Below are 19,205 nucleotides of genomic sequence, written 5' to 3'. Positions count from 1 at the left end.
AGCCTTCACTCCACTAAAAATCTTTCTAAATCCAATGACAACATGAACCCCACCTTACCAGGCCCCTTTTTACACATTCTTCCTGGCAGGCCTCTCTCCCTCCTTGTTTTCAGACATTAAACCATCATATGCCATTCTACCTTCCAAACCTTTTGCTTTCTAAAGCAGCCTTTTCTATTTGTTGTTGTTATATCTCTGTCATGGAAAGTTACCTCAATGTCCTACATTTGTTGCTCAGTTTAGAATGCTGGGAACCCCATATGGTTCGATAATCCAGCTATCTGACCAAAACTCCTGGCTCATAATATAATTAGCATCTTAAAAATTTACACTTACATATCAATATACATAAGATTAACTTTTTATTTCCAGGGGGAAGAGTTATAGTTGAAATACCACTGTGTTGTAGTGATGGTGGAACCATCATTATACATTTTCTTATCTGTAAGTCCAGTGAAATAAATCAAAGATCTACTCCCAAATGCCTCACAAGATACTTAGAAGGATTAAAACTCGTAAAAGGTCTGAAAAGTTTCCAAAGGCTGTGCTGATACCCTGAAAGTTAGTAAATGACTGGCAGTCCTTCCTTGATATGCTGACATGTTATGCATTAAGATGGTTGATTAGGGGCACTGGAGGAAAATAAACAGATAAATGAATGAATGAATGAATGAATGAATGAGTAAATAAATAAAATATATTACAGTGAAGCAAGAATTAGATAAGAAAAGTTGTTGCCAGCCCCTGATCTGTTTTTCAGTCAACCTCAGACCTTAAAAGGATATTTTCACCGGGCAGTGTCAGATGCCTTCAATCCCAGCCGCCAGGAGGCAGAGGCAGGCCGATCTCTGAATCTCTGAGTTTGATGCCAGCCTGATCTATGGAGTGAGCTCCAGGACAGTTAGGGCTAAAAAGAGAAACCCTGTCTCAAAAAACTGAGAGGGATGCATGGATGAAGGGAGGGAAGGAGGGAGGGAGAGAGAGAGAGAGAGAGAGAATGGAGAGTTTTTTCAAATGATTGGTTAAAAGTCCATTCCCTCCTAACCATCCTATAAATAGTAGAAAGGGGAGAACTTGCCATCTATCAGTATAATTGATTTTTTTTGTAATTACACTGATTTTCTTGCTTTTCTTCCTTTCTATTATTTCAAACCTTGCAAAGCCCCAAACTAGTTTTAACCTACTATCTGTTTCCTCTATCCTAGCAGCCAAAGATCTTTTTTAGTGATATATAATCATTTACGTTTGGAGAATGTCATAGATGCATACAATGCATTGTAATCTTCTCCATGCCTCTCCCTGGACTCCCCAACACATCAACAACACTCTCAACTTAAGTTTTCTTTAGTATTACCACCTGTTTCTGGGAAAGTAACCCAAGTGATGAGCAATTGTCTGAATGATGCTGGAGAATAATTCTGGAAGCCAGTCTCCTACAAAGCCAAATCATTTAGTCTACCAAGGGTCATAAATAAATGGGCTTATTTCAGCTATCCATTCTTAAACTCATAATCTCAAATATCAAATATCCACTCAATACTGTCTAGCAGTCAGGATCTTTTTTACGAATATATATCATAAAGCTTTCCTTTGCCTTCAAACCTCCCACATTCACTTGCTCACCCCTAGCACGACCTATCATACTTCACTGAAAGAACAGGAACTACAGACACAAACTCAGACATCTCCCTAAGATTAAATGTAGCAATTTCACAGCAAATGTTTTCTGTGGCCTTTCTCTTGATTCAAAGCAATGACAAAATAAAGATGTGCCATTCTGTATCAAAAGGTAACCTGTCCACTTGGGCTCTTCATTCTATTCTCTTTGACATTCTGAAAAATTCCACTACCCTGGATTAGCTCCTCATTTATTTATGCATCATCAACATCCCCTCTATAATGGGTCATTTTTCCAGCACAGACAAGGTAATAATGCTTACCTCTCTATAGTTACCAACATATGCCCCCATCTCTCTTCAGTCTCTATGACTCTCATCAATCAATCATCCATGTAACCAGATTAAGAAGCTAATCTGTTACTCTCACTATTTTATAATAAATTTAAGCATAATAATTCTCTTATAAGGTGACTCTTCCCATTCTATTTCCGCCTGGGTTTCAATCTCACCTCTCTGACTTCTCCTTTTTAATCTTCTTTTCTGTTTGACCCAAATGAAAGAGAAAGTCAAAGCCCAGTGTTAGAAGTTCTTCTGTATTTTTTAAAATTTTTTAGTCTTTTAATTTGGTTACTCTATGAAGCTCTCATTCTAATTTATTTGTTACATAGCATCAAGTGTTTGAAGCTACACATGAGATAAAACTTAACTACTTAACATTTTCCCATGGATTCGTACAGCACTTAAATATACTTTTTTATGAAGGCCAATAAGAAACTAAATTTTCTGCCATACTCCCCCATCCTTCTTCCTCCTTCTTTCCCCCTTTCTCTTCTCTCTTCTCTCCTCACCTATTTCCTTAGTTTAGTTTAATTTCTAAAAAACATTCTCTCCTGACTCAAGGCCTACTTTCTTGTTTTAGCCCCACCTCCAATGCTTTACCCTCTCACTATCTTCTTTCCGTTTCCTAGCTCCCATGTTTTCCTTTTTGTTTTATTTTTATGAAATTTTCTATTCACTTATGTTTTTTAGTCTTTACCTGACCACAGAAGGCAAACTATCCTTCTCTCTCACATAATATATAGCACATTTCCTGTTCTGTGTATTTGTTTGTTACACTCATAGTGAGGAGCTCAAAGTTCTTCTGTGGAGCACCTCTTTTGTTTTAGGGCTTTACATGCCACCAAAATATTAATTCCAGAAAACTCAGAGTATTCTTTATTTGCTAGGCTTCTTCAGTATTTTATTCTAAGCAAATTTGGCTCATATCAGGTAACTGAAAGTGACCTGTAGTTATGTAAAATGTGATACATCAAACTAACACACTACTCCATCGATTGGAAAATGACTGTCAAAGAAGGGGTGGAATTTGTCCCTGTGGACACAGCTGGTAAAAGTGGTAAACTTGTGATATGCACATGTCTTTCCATTATTCAATACTGCTTCTCTATTGTCAGTAGCTAATTCTTATTCTACTATTCCTCTTCTAGTGATTTTGATGACTTGTTATCAAAATAAATTTTTCTTTATTTTTTCTTTTTGAGCTGAGAATCGAACCCAGGGCCTTGCGCTTGCTAGGCAAGTGCACTACCACTGAGCTAAATCCCCAACCTCCCAATTTTAAGGACCAGATGTCCTTTTTCATGGTGAAACACAATACACAAAAATCAGTTGATGTGAAATTTATAAAAGAGGAAATTTTAAAAAAGCTTTCATTTTATATACAGGAGTGAAAAAAGCATGGAGGGAAGGAAAGAAAGGGAAAAAAGAAAAAAAGAAAATAAAAAAATAAAAACAAAGTAAGATTGCCAAGGACTGGACATTATGGCCTATTTCACAAACAAATGTTTGGAAAGGTGAATATCTGTGGGTCATAGTCAGATTCTAAATACCACAGGGCAATTTAAGCCATGGATTAACTTTCTAAATGGCTCCTGGGAGACTGTGCTCAAACACATTAGGTTTCAGAATCCCCAAAAAGCCAATTAGGCTGATATGGATAAACCTCTCAGCACTTTGAGTTTTCCTAAAATAACATTTGATCGATTGTTCTTTTTCAAATTTTTATCTATTTAGATCCAAATCATGGCTATCAGTGAAGAAGAAAATATGACTCAAATTTCAGAAATTGTCCTTTTGGGTTTTGGGGATCTCCATGGCCTTCAGTTTCTTCTCTTTGGAATATTTCTGACCATTTATGTGACAACTCTTATGGGTAACTTTGTAATTCTCACTGTGGTATCAGCTGATTGCTCTCTTCATACACCCATGTATTTCTTTCTTGGTCACTTCTCCTTCCTAGAGATTGGCTACACCACAACCATTGAGCCCATAATGCTGAGGACATTGTTATCGGCTCATGTCCCTATCTCCTTTCTTGCCTGTGCCTGTCAATTTTATTTCTTTGCTTCCCTGGTGGCAACAGAATGCTTCTTCCTTGCTGTAATGTCTTATGATAGATACATAGCCATCTGTAACCCATTACACTACTCCAGTATTATGGACTTCTGGGGTTGCTTCCAGCTAGCAGTGGCCTCTTGGTTGGCTGGATTTCTGGCACCTATCCTGCTCATGATCTTCATTTTTCGTTTAACATTTTGTTCTGCCAATGAGATTGACCACTTCTTCTGTGATTTGAAGCCCATCATGAAACTGGCTTGCACTAATACTCAAGTAGCTGAAATGACTTCTTTTATATGCACCTCTTTATTTGCCCTTGCTCCCTTTCTACTGACATTGGCTTCCTATATTCACATCATTTGCACCATTCTAAGGATTCCTTCTACCACAGGGAAACAGAGGGCTTTCTCCACCTGTTCATCTCACCTAACAGTGGTTAGTCTCTATTATGGGACTTTGGGCATTGTTTATGGCTTCCCATCAGTACCTCAGTATGAAGGTGTATTGAAATTGCTCTCCCTTCTGTACACAGTGTTTACTCCTGCTGTCAACCCTATAATTTACACGTTGAGGAACAAGGATGTGAAGATAGCTCTGAGAAAATTGGTACAACAATGTACATACCTGGTCAAAGATGGTAGGAAAATTGTACTGGCTCATGATACATACTGAAAACTCCAACCAATTAGAGATGTGAATAGTATCCATTTAGACAGTCTTGAAACAAGAATTTGAATTTGAGTCCATAGTTTGCCTAGCACCAAACTCACTGTTTATATTAACTGAGGAAAACTCAAAACCCTGAAGCATCCAAGAAAAATTTCATTCGACAATGGAAGACAAAAATATAGTTTACTTTTCTTAGGAGAACATGGCTTAGATGAGAGAAGAGGGGAAAAATGGAATGTAATTAAAATGTCAGCCTTTCACTCCAAAGTAACAATGAAATGAAATGAAAGAGATAAAAATATCCAAGGATTAAAATTATTTTCAGTTATTTATTTCAGAAGTATTCACACGAAAGAATTAAAGCAACATGACAGGTTCCATGAATTGACATGCACACATATGACTACAATGTATCCATAAATAAAGAAACAAGCTGCAGTGGAGAACAAGTCAGCTCTGTGTGCTTATGTATAGTGTTCTCCACAATATATTATAAGCAATGTAGAGTATGGCATCATATATGCAAAACAGATAAATTAATGCTGGTTGTTATGGTGTACACGTTTGATTCCAGGACTTGGGAGGCAGAGGCAGAAGTATCTCTGTGACATCAGCTTGGTCTAGATAATGAGCTCCAGGACCTCCAGGACTACAGAGAGAGAACCCCTTCCATGAAAAAACAAAATAAAACAAAAGATAAATTTAAAATATATATACTTAGGTATGTAGAAAAGGCCATCTGAATTTGGTGCTATCTGTGGTCTCTTGGTTAAATTTATCACCCTTTGAAAAGGTATCCCTGGTTAATAACTTAGTGTAAATTAATGGTAAATATGTTGTACAACCAATGGTAGTTTTAGAGACTACCATGGAAACCTATTTAGACACAAGAAGACTTCTTTTTGAAAGACAAGTTACTGAGTCTATAAGGACTATAAGTCTGTAAGTCCTTGTCACTTATCTGTTTGGACTTCAACTACAGTGCTTTATCCGACAAAATGTTAAATATCAATGTAACCATAAACATCTAGTATAAAGTGTAAACTCTGGGCACAAAAACTGGTTTGTTTGTTTTTTTTTTGGTGTGTGTGTGTGTGTGTGTGTGTGTGTGTGTGTGTGTGTGTGAATCTCTCTCATGAATTTTTCATTCTGTTAACTGATCCACCTACCAAGCATCAGACTCAGGCTGCATCCAGTTAACAATTGCGCAACTAAGCCAATACAAGGAAGAATCAAGCGTTGTCACTTGCTCTCTGCCGAGGAGACTGCTCTCTGTTGAGAAGATCATCAATTCCTGATAATTCCATTCTTAATTCCGAATTCTAGGTTTTAGATATATGCAGCTTGTATGATACTACACTTGAGGGAAAGAAGTATAGTAAGGGAAAGGGGGAAGAATATGTCCATGTGGAAAAATTAGGCCATCATTTCCATCTGCCAATGAGAAGGCAACACATCCAGGAAACACAGGAATCACAGCAAATTGGACTTCTTCTTTTTTAATACCCGAAACAGCTCTATTGAGATCAGGTAAGGGGATCTATTAAAGACAAACTATTTTCTGCATATCACTTTATTCAAAGTATATAGGGAGGCAGATTACATGCTATACTCTCCTGAAGTTCAAAATGATACTCTATGTAAACAGGGGCTTAACTCTTGCTGGGAATTATTGGGAAAAATATCTTAATTAGGACATGAAGGCAATGTCTTGAATAGTTGGAAATACGTTTACACAGGCCACACTTTGGCCACTATGAAGCCAGGTTTATGGACAAAAATGAAAATTTAGATAACTGTTCACCTTTAGAAGCACTGCATATAGCATGTTTTCAGGCTAACTAGAGGAATTACAGTATTCAATAATGCTTAAAAAGTTGGCCTATCACTTACACTAGCTTTGGACAACAAAGTGAGTAACTTAGCCTTTCTGATCTTCAAATTCCTCATGTAGAAATTGGAAATAGCAATAGCACTTTATCTCCCAAGGCTTCTGAGAACATAAAAAGAGATGCTAACTCATGACAGGTATCTGGCAAACGTTAATTATTATTTTAACAATAACTGTCACTACCATTTGTGGATGTCATTGGGCCCTCTCTTGATATAGTAAAGTATTGTGGGTAAGGAAGTTATCTAACCCACTGTGAAGTCGTTTAAAAGCAGATGCTAGAAAAATGGGAGACAAGTTTCTGAGGTGTCTGTTTTGCTGGAGTCTTAGTTCATTATCATCGTTGGCAAAAAAAAAAAAATAATCCATCATGCTCTGAACCAATGTGTTTCACATAGTAGTTTATGGAAAGGCTTTACAGAAACTTTGGACACTGATGCCTCACATCTAGCTTCTAATGGCTGCTCAAATGTTGTCATCACACTGGCTCCACTTCACTATTTCTACAGAAACCATGTTTTCTCCTTAAAAAAATAACCAGCCTTCTGACAGCAAGTAGTGTTAAAGTAAATAAAGCTAGTGCTTAATTAGAGAAGAAAGGCTAAGGGGCAAGGGACCTATTCAATAGTTACATGTTTGGCCCTATCTACTAGTCTGACCTCATTTTGTACCATTATTTTTCTCTGTGTGTTCTCTGTCAACATTGAGACCTTACTTCTATACCTTAGAATATTTGCATATGATATTCCTTCTGCTTAGAATACTCTTTCCCAGACCTGGATACAGTTAGTTTTTTTTTTCCCCATTCCTTCATTAAATTTACCATCAGCTAGATATTTCCTGACTACCTCATCTACATTGACTTCCCTACATATATCATCACATCCTACCACTTAGGATCAATTTCAGTGTCATTATAATAATCATCTAGCAAACTGGTCATTATAAAATAATTTGTATATTAATATTTTTATGTGCATCTCTTGGAAATTCTGTGCCTGTCCCAAAATAAAATCTCAAAATATATTAGCAATAAATGGTTTTTGAATTTTCAATTCCTACTTAGTAAATGGATGGATAGTCAATGGTTCTGATTTGATAAATAGGCAACATAAGAGAGTCTAAAACATGATCATAAACTTATTAATTGTCTTACCATCAACAGAATTAATCTCTTTCCTTTTGAATCTAACATGATTATGACTTGGAACAATCAGCATGGCATAGACACGAACAAATGATATTCTGGGTACAGAAATAGCTTTGAGAGCAGAGGGAGTGACTTCTACATCTGGGCCATAGAAAGTAGTGTTTATTTGGCCTTCTTGGCTGCAAATATACCTTATAAAAAATCTGCATACCCTGAGGTTCCTAAAATAGAGGCCATGAAGAGATTCTTTTTTCCCTAATTACACTTTCTTGTCCTCTCATGTCCATATTTATTAGTTAATTGTCTCTGGAGATATTTCCCTGCAAGATCTATAAGGTCCATTTCACATACATAAATCCTTTGATATTCTTTCTATTGGAAAGTTGAGATCTGATGGATGTACTGTCTTTCACTAATTGCATATGACCAGGGCACTACTTGACAGATACCAGCATGAAGAGCCAAATATGTGAGTGCAGATGTCTCTAGATGATTCTTCTTCTTTGTTATCAAGACCTGCCTAGTCATAAAACTTTCGTAAATGAAGTTCCAGATATGGAGTGGACATATGCCTTTCCCATTGTAACATTCCCAGATTTCTGATCCACAGAATTCATGAACATATATCTGTTGTTGGTTCTAATATATTAATTTGGTAGGGTTAATTCTTATGGAGGAATGGTAACCTAAAGAATAGCCATGAGGGCTGGAGAGTGGATCAGCTAGTTAAGAGCACTAGCTGCTCTTCCAAAGGACCTTGGTTCAATTCCCAACACTGACATGGCTGCTCACACCTGTCTGTAACTCCAGTTCCAGGGCTTCTGACACCCTCACATAAATATGCATACATACTAACAAACACAAAATAAAAATAAATTAAATATTATAAAAAGAGAATAGCCACCAGGCGGTGGTGGTGCACACCTTAAACCCAGCACTCGGGAGACAGAGGCAGGTAGATCTCTGTGAGCTCAAGGCCAACCTGGTCTACAGAGCGAGATCCAGGACAGGAACCAAAACACCACAGAGAAACCCTGTCTCGAAAAACAAAACAAAACAAAAACAGAGAGAGAATAGCCATAAAACCCACAGTATTTCATGGTCACAAAGTAAGTTCTGAAATTTAAGTTGCAGTGAAAAAAAATGCCTCTTACCTGTCACCAGCTTTTTTAAATATATGATTTAGTATTTCATTCACTTAATTCAAACCTTGCTCTGTGAAGCAGAGCTTCCCTGAACCTCTCACACAGAGAGGAGTGCATCTTTCATCCTAGTTGCTTCCATTATATGGAAGATACTCTGTATTGGTTCCCTTGTGCATATATTAACTTCCATTCTCCTTCACTTTCTAAAATACCTTGCCTACACTATGTGCACCCTCAGGGTCTTATGCTGAGGCTTCAGTGAATAATACATTTTTGACGATTTGAACCTCCTCCCTTTCAAACACTAAGTACTTACTATGCCTGAGCCTACTTGGCTTCTGAGCGAAGACGGTATCAGGCACATACAAGGTGGCATGGTCATAGACAAAATGGATGTTTCTAATGATCATTTTCATCTGGTCTGGCTTTGGTCTCCTCTAAATGGCAGGCTTCAGTGTATTCCAGGTCTGCATCAACCTCCTCTAACAAATATGGAATATAGATGAGGGTCTGAGCCATCTGTGCTGTTCTGTTTGATTTAAGGTCATCTGTGGCTTTGCCATCCAGATCTCCCCACCAGCAATTCATACATTCATTTCCTGCAGTTCTACTTCCTACAGAAGTAAACACATTGGGGGGGACAGGCACAGTAATGAGGAAGCCAAGGCTACAGCTAAAAGCAACAACAGCCACAATAATACAAATGCATCTAATGGTAAATGAAACTTTGCTCTGTTCCAGGCAATGTGGTAATATTTTATGTACATGATTCCATGAAATCCTCAGTAATGGTCCTGCAAACTAGACACAACTTTTTATTAACATTTTACAGATGAGAAAAGGTAAATAGCAAGATATCATTGGCTGCAGATTGTGAAGTACAGGTCTAGCTTTGAGACTCTACAGTTCATCTGCTGACAGGTATTCCCATAGGTATGTTGATTCCTCAGGAATTTTCATACTGTTTATCTTTAATGGCAAAATCAAGCAACCCAGGCTTGAAATTCATAGGCATTTCAATCCTTGTCTTTACTGACTTGATGGGGAGGGATGGGTTGGAACAGGATTGTCTCTTTAATGGTATTCTATCCCCTTGGGAACATCTATGAAGTGACTTAGTCATTTCATAAGATCAAGGGCAGGAGGAGGAAGTGTGCATAATGAATTCAGACATTTTTTTCTTGCCCATGGAGTTCCAAATATTGAGACTCAGAGTTAATTTACTCCTTTATGTTACCACAACTATAGAGGACCTTCCCCCTGACCCTTCCTGAAAGAATAGGAGTATCACCAGAGGCTGACAAAAGACAGCATTAGAACCCTACTGAAGAGTGGTATTTTTGAGTAGCAGTTAGAAGTAGATACTGGACAAAGAGAGTCCCCCCAGGGTTTTGTGCTCTACCAAACAAATGCTGGAAGAAGGTGGTGATTCATGCCAACTCATTCTCTGCACTGCTGACGTGGATGCAGATGAGGAATACACTAAGGCTGACAAACTCAGGAAAGAAACTAAGAATTTGGTTTAACTGTTTGGAAGTAATTCTAATTACAGGCATTTATGTGAACTGTTTACAGTTTATGCATAATTGCCACCCAGCACAATAGCAATTATGTATATCATTAAATATGTGTCAGATTAATTTTGTTGTAAATTTTTAGTAAAGCAGCAAACCCTATGTGTGTATGCACTGTCTTTATAATTTGTTGCTCAGATTGCTCACAACTTAGGAAAAAATGAGACAGAACATTGGCTTGGGGGCCAAGAGTGGGAAAGGTACAGAGGCAGAGGCGGCTGCCTTGGCTTGAATATTTACTATGGGTAGTGCACAAAGTGGATAATCAACAAATGCACAAATCCCAGCAGCTTAGCTTCACTGGAGCGCTGCAGGCAGCTCCACAATCTTTTATTCATTTCCTGTTGATTCTTTAGATGTATTCACGCCCACAGCATGTCCCAAACAATTTTTTTTTGTCTCCTTGGCTTCTCAACTTACCTCTTCTCTCCTGAGTCTTAGCTCAGTGAGTTAAGGATGACTTCATCCCAGCCTTTGGGTAGCATATCTGGCTAACAATTTGCCGGCATGGTTTCTACTTTTCTTTCAAGTTCCAGTTCCTTTTTCCTCGAAGGTCTCATATCTATAAGTAGTAGGGGTGCCTTTTCATTCTCCACCCCCACCTTCCCAGAGGCTGGTTCCTTATCCCAGTAGTCCACTGTGCCTTAAATTTCTTAATAGAATTTTTTTTTTTGCTGTGCACATAGTGGGCATCTCATAAATCCTTGTAGAGGTTTCTTTTTATCACACAGGACACAATGGAATTACACACACACACACACACACACACACACACACACACACACACACACGAGACAGAGAGAGAGAGACAGAGAGAGATATTCTGCTATTCTTTCATGTACCACCTTTTTCTCTTATTTCTCTGTTCACCTTGTACTTACTACACACCTACCATATTCAATTGTATTCAAAATTAATTTAATGCACCTAATGAAAGGGGGTTATATGGTTTTAAAAAGTGTTTTGTGCCCCAAACTGAGATGCTCAATAATTACTCGAAGATCCTCAATCACAGATCCTCTCAAAATGATTCCCTTGTAGAGGGATGAGAATGCCTGTCATTTTCTTCTCCAGCATTATTTTGGAGACCCTGAGAAAGTAGAGAGCAAGACAGTAAAAGGCATGTAACTTTACTGTTAACCAAGTTGATCTTCCATTTCAAGGTCTGCAAATGACTAAGAGAACTATGACAATTGTTTTCCTCTGTCTTGGGTCCAATGGCCTCATATGAAAAGTGAAGACATGATAAAGCCTGTCTTACAAGATTGCTATGAAGATGAATTATCATGCAGATGAGAGGGTCTGGCACATGGTAGTAATGATTCTTCCAGGCAGAATCTTTCAGTTGCTGTGGCTCATTCACTCAGAAGATTTGTTCTACCTACTATACTAATAACGAGGCATAATTTCAATTACTTCAAGCTGTATTTATTCTCTAGATGCATCTTTCACTCCTAGGTCTCTATCAGTAGTTTTCATTCTTACAAGACTTAATACTGCCTCTTAATAACAAATACTTTGTGACTCACCAACCCTTCACTATTTTCAAATAAAGTTCATGGATGATATGCCCTACTTATATACATAATTTAAATAAAATCAGTATGGTGATCTAACAGAAATATAAATGAGGAATGAAAGGAAAGTAATTTACAATAAAATGATACATATTTCAATGTACAAATGCAAGGCCATGACCACATCAGATAGCATAATAAAATACATGTTTTCACCAACTTAAAATAAATAGGTTTATATAAAAGGATTGGAAGTCATTACACATAAGAAAGAAAAACATAAAAGTCAAAAATATAGAAAAATAGTAGTATAAAAGCTGCTGTTACATTAAGGCAAAGCTCAAGTAAACATCAACACGTTTTGCTTTCTCATCTTTATCATTAAAGCTCACTAAAAGATTATAAAGATTTGTGGTATATAGGACAGACATTCATTTCATAGTATGGTTCTGTCTATTTTAGGGCAAGGAGGGTCACTAGTCCCCATGCTCTGAATGCCAGCACCAACCAAGCATAGTGATAACCAGAATGTTTCCATAACTTTTCAAATGTCACCTACTGGATAACATTTCTATTTTTGAGGATTGGCCCTTCTAATTCATGTTCAGAAATGAAAAGGCTAATTTGATCAATATCATGAGCTTAACATTCTAGGATCTGGTATTCTCTATTGTGTGGAGTTTCCTGTTTTTTCTGGTGGCAGTATTCTTGGGACTATGACACATGATGTTGAGATCCTGACAGGGGCAGTAACCAAGGACAACCTTCCCTCCTTTGCATGCTTTTCTATTTCTTCTCTCTCCTGAATATCTGTCACCAGTTCAGAATTTCAATCATCACAAGATTTAGTTATTATCTAGATTCATCTTTCATTCTTAACTCTACATGCATAGTTTTCCTTCCTATGAGACCTAATACTCTTAATAACAAGTATTTTGTGACTTGCACTTTACAATTCTGCAATGCAGTTCATAGAAAATATACCCTAGAATATCTTGTTGATTCTGCTCATGTTGGGTCATGGAGTGGTTTCTATTTCAACATAGGTCAACTGGACTACCTGTAGAAGTATCTTGGTAACAACCAAATGTTGTCTCGTGATGTATCATTGACTACCACTTAAGTTTCTGCCACCTTCTAATTCCCTCCTTTTTGGTCATTGAGCTATGTCATCCAACTGAAAAACATTTCATGGATTATGTGGTTTTTTTTTCTTTTTTTCTCCTTTTTTTAAATTTATTATATTTGTGTTTTAATTTTATACATGAGCCATGGGTTCCCCTGTCCTCCTCCCTCCCGCCCACACCCTCACCTTCCCCCTAGGCCCTCCCCTCCATTCCCATCTCCTCCAGGGCCAAGACTTGCCTGGGGATTCAATTCAACCTGGTCCCCTGAAATCCACAATGATACATCCTCTGTAGACTTCTGGCAATGGTTGAGAGAAAGCCTGATCTGACCTAGTCTGGTGATCAGATGGTCAAACACCCTAAAGGTCGTGCTGGAACTCTCATCCAATAATTGATGGAAGTGGATGCAGAGATCCTTGGCCAGGTCCCAGGTGGAGTACAGGCGTCCAATTGTCGAGAAAGAGGAGGGACTGTAAGAGCATGAATTGTTGAGACCAAGACTGGAAAAGCACAGGGACAAATAGCCAAATGAATGGAAACATATGAATTATGAACCAAAGGCTGTGGAGCCCTCAGCTGGAGCAGGCCCTCTGGATAAGTAAGACAATTGAATAGCTTGAACTTTTGGGAGGCACCCAGGCAGTGGGAACTGGACCTGTCCTTAGTGCATGAGCTGGCTGTTTGGAACCTTGGTCTTACACAGGGACACTTTGCTCAGCCTGGAAGGAGGGGACTGGACCTGCCTATACTGAATCCACCAGGATTATGTGTTTTAAACCATTTTTTTAGAAGTTATTTTGATGCTGAACTTCCCAACATGTACAGGTTAAAAGTGATGGTATGGAACATTATTGTTTCTTTGATGTTTCATGGATATTATTGAATTTAAATCATTTTACAGCTATGTTATTTCCAAGTCTTTTAGGTGTATCTTTTTGTAATTCTCATTGAACAAGTTGGAAATATTTTAAACAAGCCCTTGTCAATACAGAAACAAATGATGCCTGAATCTCAGTACACAGATGATGTAGCAGGAGTACCAAAGTCCAAGGCAAGCCTAGACCACACAGAGAGTTCAAGACAAGTGTCGCCTACATAGTCAGAATTTTGTTTAAAAGATACAAACAAAAATAAATATATTATGAGCATCTTCAAAGCCTCAATTTCATCATTACCATTTTATTGTAATTGTCTTACCAAATATATATCAGTTCAAGCATCCTTCTTGTCATCCATCAATCTATCATATTTTTTGATATATTTCATAGTGAATTACAAATGTCAATAGACTCCTCCCTAATCCTTCAGGTTTTTTAATGAATTAAAATTGTTCTTAAACAATTTCATACATGTACACAACACTTATTGACCACTCTCACTCCTGACTTCCCTACATTCCCTGTCCATGCCCTCCTTTCTACAAGTTTCTCTCTCATGTTCAATTCGTATCTATTTATTTTGTATTGCAACCCACAGAGTTTAACCAGAGTCCTTTGTGTCGCCATGGGTTTAGAGCTATTCATTAGGCTCAGGACTGGGCATTCAACTAAAAGCAACCATTCCCTCTATCTCAAGTTCTGTCAGTTTTAGATGGTTTAGTGGTAAAGCATAAATTCCCACGAGCACAACAGTCTTCCATGACCAATTTTTGATAGGGCAAGTCTTTTGTGGGCCCAGTGTAGGTAACCAAAATTGTGAGGAGTTGATTGCAGTGGTTATACTGAGTATGGAAGGTGGCGTTCTGGAGCCCTATCCCTGTATTCTGACTCTTACATGCATTCTGACCCTCAAGTGTTCCTTGAGCCTCAGAGGTGGTGGTGTGTCTTGCTTAGGATTGAGTCCAAATGTGTCATCTATTCTTAACATCTTGGGCATCCATTAGACTCTGTACTCACTGTAAGAAGCAGCTTCTTGGATTAAGCCTGAGAGCAGATTTTGTCTATGGGAAGAACCATAAATATTTTCAGAGTAATTTGATGCTGTGTCAGTTTAGTAAAGTATCAATAGTGAGTTCCCCACTTGGGTCTAATTCCTCTCCAGACCTGCGCTGTTAGCTGGGCTTAAAGTACCAGATGTGGATTTTCCCCTACCCCTTCCCACCCATGGAGTGGGCCTCAAATCCAGTCATGGGCAGTTGACTTCCACAGCACTCAAGCCACTGTTACAGAGGTGGGCATATTTTCCCCAGCAGGTTGACCTCCTCATTCCTAGAGTTCACAGCTCAGTAAGACCAGTGGTACCTGTTCTCCCTTAGCATCCTCCAGTGTTTTGCATGCTAGCCATGGAGGGAAGAGAGGAAGTTTTGAGGTCTAGCCTACTTTCTCTGTATCTCAAAACCAAAGTGAGTGGTGCTTTTTGAACTATGAGGATATCTTCTAATTGCGGTGAACAACTAAGAGGACTGACATGGAATTGTGCTATCTTGGAGACCTTTGGGGTCTCCCTGACCAATTCCTGTGACAGGATTTCCAACCTGGGACTGGGAACTGCTTCTAAGACCAGTGTCATCCAGTCATACAGGGGAACTGTCTTTGATGCCTCTTTTGTATATTTTTATTTGGGTTTTTTTTATACTCCCACTCATTTGGTCACTCATCCCCACCATCACCCTGCACTCTTGGCTCCTCAACCCCTCTGCTTCCCACTCAGTAATTAGAGTTGAATAATTGCTAACAGATTTTCTTTTCATGAAAAAAATGCATACAACTAAATGAAAAAGGCTTAAATCCACATTCATTAATTTTTGACAAATTTACACATATATATTAAACAACTTTAAGAATACAGAAAATTGCTAGCAACCCAGAATTCTGTCCTTTAGCAATCCAGTCAATCCTTGTCATATCTTTTTCTATGCTTTCCAACAACAAATTTATATTTTTTGTTCTGGGTATTAGTAAGTACTTTATATGAGATTCTTTCACCCAAAAATGTTTTTCTATTTATCCATGCTCTTTCATATTCAAAAAAAGTTGATTCCACGTTGTTGTGGTATTCAGCTGTATGAGTATACAAAGTTTTTATTGTATTGATAGACACCTAAGAGGCTTCAAGTTCTTGCTGTTGCGATTTAAACTTCAATGAATATTCATGACTGTCTTTTATATGGACATATGCATTTTAATTTATTTTTACTAAAAGTGTAGGAGTTTAATTGCTTGATCATAGAATAATTCAGTTCTAGAAGAAGCTGCTGGGATGTTTTCCAAAGTCATAGTACCATTTTACACTCCCACCCAAATAAAGGAAATATCTGATTGCTCCATTTCCTTGCCTAAATTTGATGTTGACAATTTTCTTAATTTCCACTGTCCAGGTGTGTGTGTGTGTTGATATCACCTTGTAGTTTTAATTTGCTTTTCTATGTTTTTTTTAATGTGTGCTTCCCTTTCCTATACTTACCCTTGTACTGTCTGTTTAAGCCTTTTGCCCTTTAAATATTTTGAAAATAATTTTAGGTTTAGGAAAGTGTTGTATGAATACTGTAAAAAGTTACTATAGTGTTAGAACATTGTGCAACTATGGTACATGCATTTATCAAAAGTTAGCATATTGGCATGTTGCTGCTGACCATAAACTGATAAAATTCTATCATAATCTTAACAATTGATGTCTTTTTTCTATACCAATATCAATTCCAGGATGCTACATTGTATTTCTTTTTCTCTGTATCTTAGTTATCATTCAATCTGTGATAGTTCCTCAGTCTTTTAACTCATCCTATTGACATTCTTGAGGGGGTACTGTAGACTACTCAATTTCTCTTTGCCTAATGTTTTGACAAAATCAAACTGGGGTCCATGTGTTAAGGTGCCTTTTCAGCATATGACAGTATGGGCACTTGGCATGCGATTTATAAGTGGTGATATTAACCTTAGCCACTTGGCCAAGGTGGCACCTTTTAAATTTTTCATAATAAAATTAGTCTTTCCCAGTAGTGTAAGTCCTCAGTACACAATACACACTTGTTTAGACTTTATACTCTTTCTAGAAACAAATAGCTAAATATGTCTCACACTTAAACCACATGTAGCATATGGAGGAGTAACAAACAAAATATGAACATATCATAAAATAACCACAGAATTAATATTTTAGGTAACTAGTAATGTGGTGCTATTTTAATTGTGCTGAAATGTGATTATATTTGTATGTTAGTAAATAAAGTTTGCCTGGAGATCAAAGGTCACATAGCAAGGTCACATAGCCATAAGCAGAAGTCCCATGGTGATAGCACACCCCCTTAATCTGACCACATGGCAGGCAGAGTCTCTGTGTGGTCAAGGACACAGCCAAGTGTGGTGACACACGCCTTTAATCCCTGTACCAGCCATAGAGACCTAGAGGTCTGTATAGACAGGCAGTGATGAGGAAGTCATGGGGCTGGGCTTAGAGCCTATGAGAAAGCAGAACAGAAAGGCAATAAAACACAAATCAGACAGAAGAAGCTCTCTCTGGGGAAGTGACAGCAGCGAGGTGGTAAGATAAAGTAGTAGTGGCTCTCTGATCTCTTTGGCTATTACCTCTGTATTTGACTCTGTGTTTCTCATTTACTAAGACTGTTTAGAATTTCATCTACATAGAAATCTTTCATTTTCATTAAAGTTTGATCTGTTATTTTCAGCATTAATCAGTGGATCTTGCCTATAAAAACTACTGCCCTTGGGTTGGAGATTTAGCTCAGTGGTAGAGCCCTGATCCTTAGCTTGCGGGGGGGGAACAACAACAACCACAAAAAAAAAAAAAAACTTTTAGGCTGGGCGGTGGTGGCACATGATCCCAGCACTCGGGAGGCAGAGCCAGGCGGATCTCTGTGAGTTTGAGGCCAGCCTCGTCTACCATGTGAGTTCCAGGAAAGGCGCAAAGCTATACAGAGAAACCCTGTCTCACCCCCCCCCGCCCAAAAAAAAGACAGAAAGAAAGAAAGAACAAAAGAAAAAGAAAAAGAAAAATACTGCCCTAGTAGTTTTCTTTTATTCTCATTTTTTTCTACTTTTACTAATTGGAATTATTTTATGAAAAAGACTTTCTCTCCACTCTCTATTTATTTAATTTCCTATGTAAGTATGGATGTGAGTATTCCTCTGTAGATGAAGATGTAGCTCTTTACTTCTCCAGCATCATCCCTTCCTGCTGCTACACTCCCCACCATGATGATCATGGAGTCACCCTCTGGAGCTGTATACAAACCTCCAATTAAATTTTTTTCTTCTATAAGTTGTCTTGGTCACAGCATCTCTTCACAACAATAGAGCAGTAACTAAGACAGAAACCAAGGTGTGAACCTGGGTGTGGTTGTTGTTGACAAGGTGTTACTATTTCTAGACCTTCTTGGTAGGTAGAGCCAGGAAAGTAATATATAAAAAAGCATATTTTATAGTGAATTGATCTGTATATGTATTCAAACAAATGGATTTACCTTGATACCTCTAATGCAAATCCAGAACAAAAAGGATTATTTTGTTGTTTTTCCTATAGTACGCCAAAAAAAAAAAAAAAAAAAAAAATAGCCTCCCAGCAGGCAAAGATGTCCCATTACATTTCAAAAGAGAATTAAATTTTTTAGTATAACAGTTGTAAGGCACAGAGGTTATTCTGGGTTATCTGAGTGGTCTCATTGTTTCACAACATCCATAAAGATCTAGGGTACACTGAGTAGAAGCTAGACATGACTCTTTAAGGAAGACATAGAGAGGTAAAACATTACTGGCTCAAAGAACACAAGTTCCTTCTAGAAGCAAGGAAGTAGGCAGAAAGGAAGCAGCATGCTGGCACCTCCATTTTTCCCCCCTTAAGATTATACTGAAATTTTATCTACAGGGCTATATGAAAATAAATTTGTGTTATTTTTAAGGCACTTCATTTGTTGTAATTTGCTATGGAAGCAATAGAAAACTAATACATTCTGCTGTCTTATTTGTGAACTATTGCTCTTACTACTTTAATCCACTCCTAGTTTTCATCCCCAGCAAACATGTAATGATGTTTCTGAATTGTTAAACTGTACCCATGGAAGAAAGAGATTTATCTATGCTACAGTGCCTGTGTGCAATTCTGTTTTTCATATCAAATAACCACAAGTATCAAGGCAGCTGCTACCCTTTTCAGTTCATGAA

The 19,205-nt window shown here is 37.8% G+C and overlaps 1 protein-coding gene across 1 annotated transcript; it reads left to right on the top strand.

Moving 5' to 3' along the window:
• The first annotated feature begins 3,725 nt into the window (after positions 1 to 3,725).
• On the top strand, positions 3,726 to 4,688 carry LOC118574592 (olfactory receptor 10A4-like). Its single transcript, XM_036175547.1, has one exon. The coding sequence runs from the start codon at positions 3,726 to 3,728 to the stop codon at positions 4,686 to 4,688; it is 963 nt and encodes a 320-aa protein (XP_036031440.1).
• Positions 4,689 to 19,205: the final 14,517 nt, after the last annotated feature.

The sequence above is a fragment of the Onychomys torridus genome, chromosome X, assembly GCF_903995425.1.
Source record: "Onychomys torridus chromosome X, mOncTor1.1, whole genome shotgun sequence".
NCBI lineage: Eukaryota > Metazoa > Chordata > Mammalia > Rodentia > Cricetidae > Onychomys > Onychomys torridus.
Note: the sequence above shows the minus strand (reverse complement) of the source record. Positions and strands in the feature narration are given on the sequence as shown.

Excerpts from the sequence above, each read along its gene's own strand:
- LOC118574592 (XM_036175547.1), top strand. The coding sequence starts at position 3,726 with ATGACTCAAATTTCAGAAATTGTCCTTTTGGGTTTTGGGGATCTCCAT.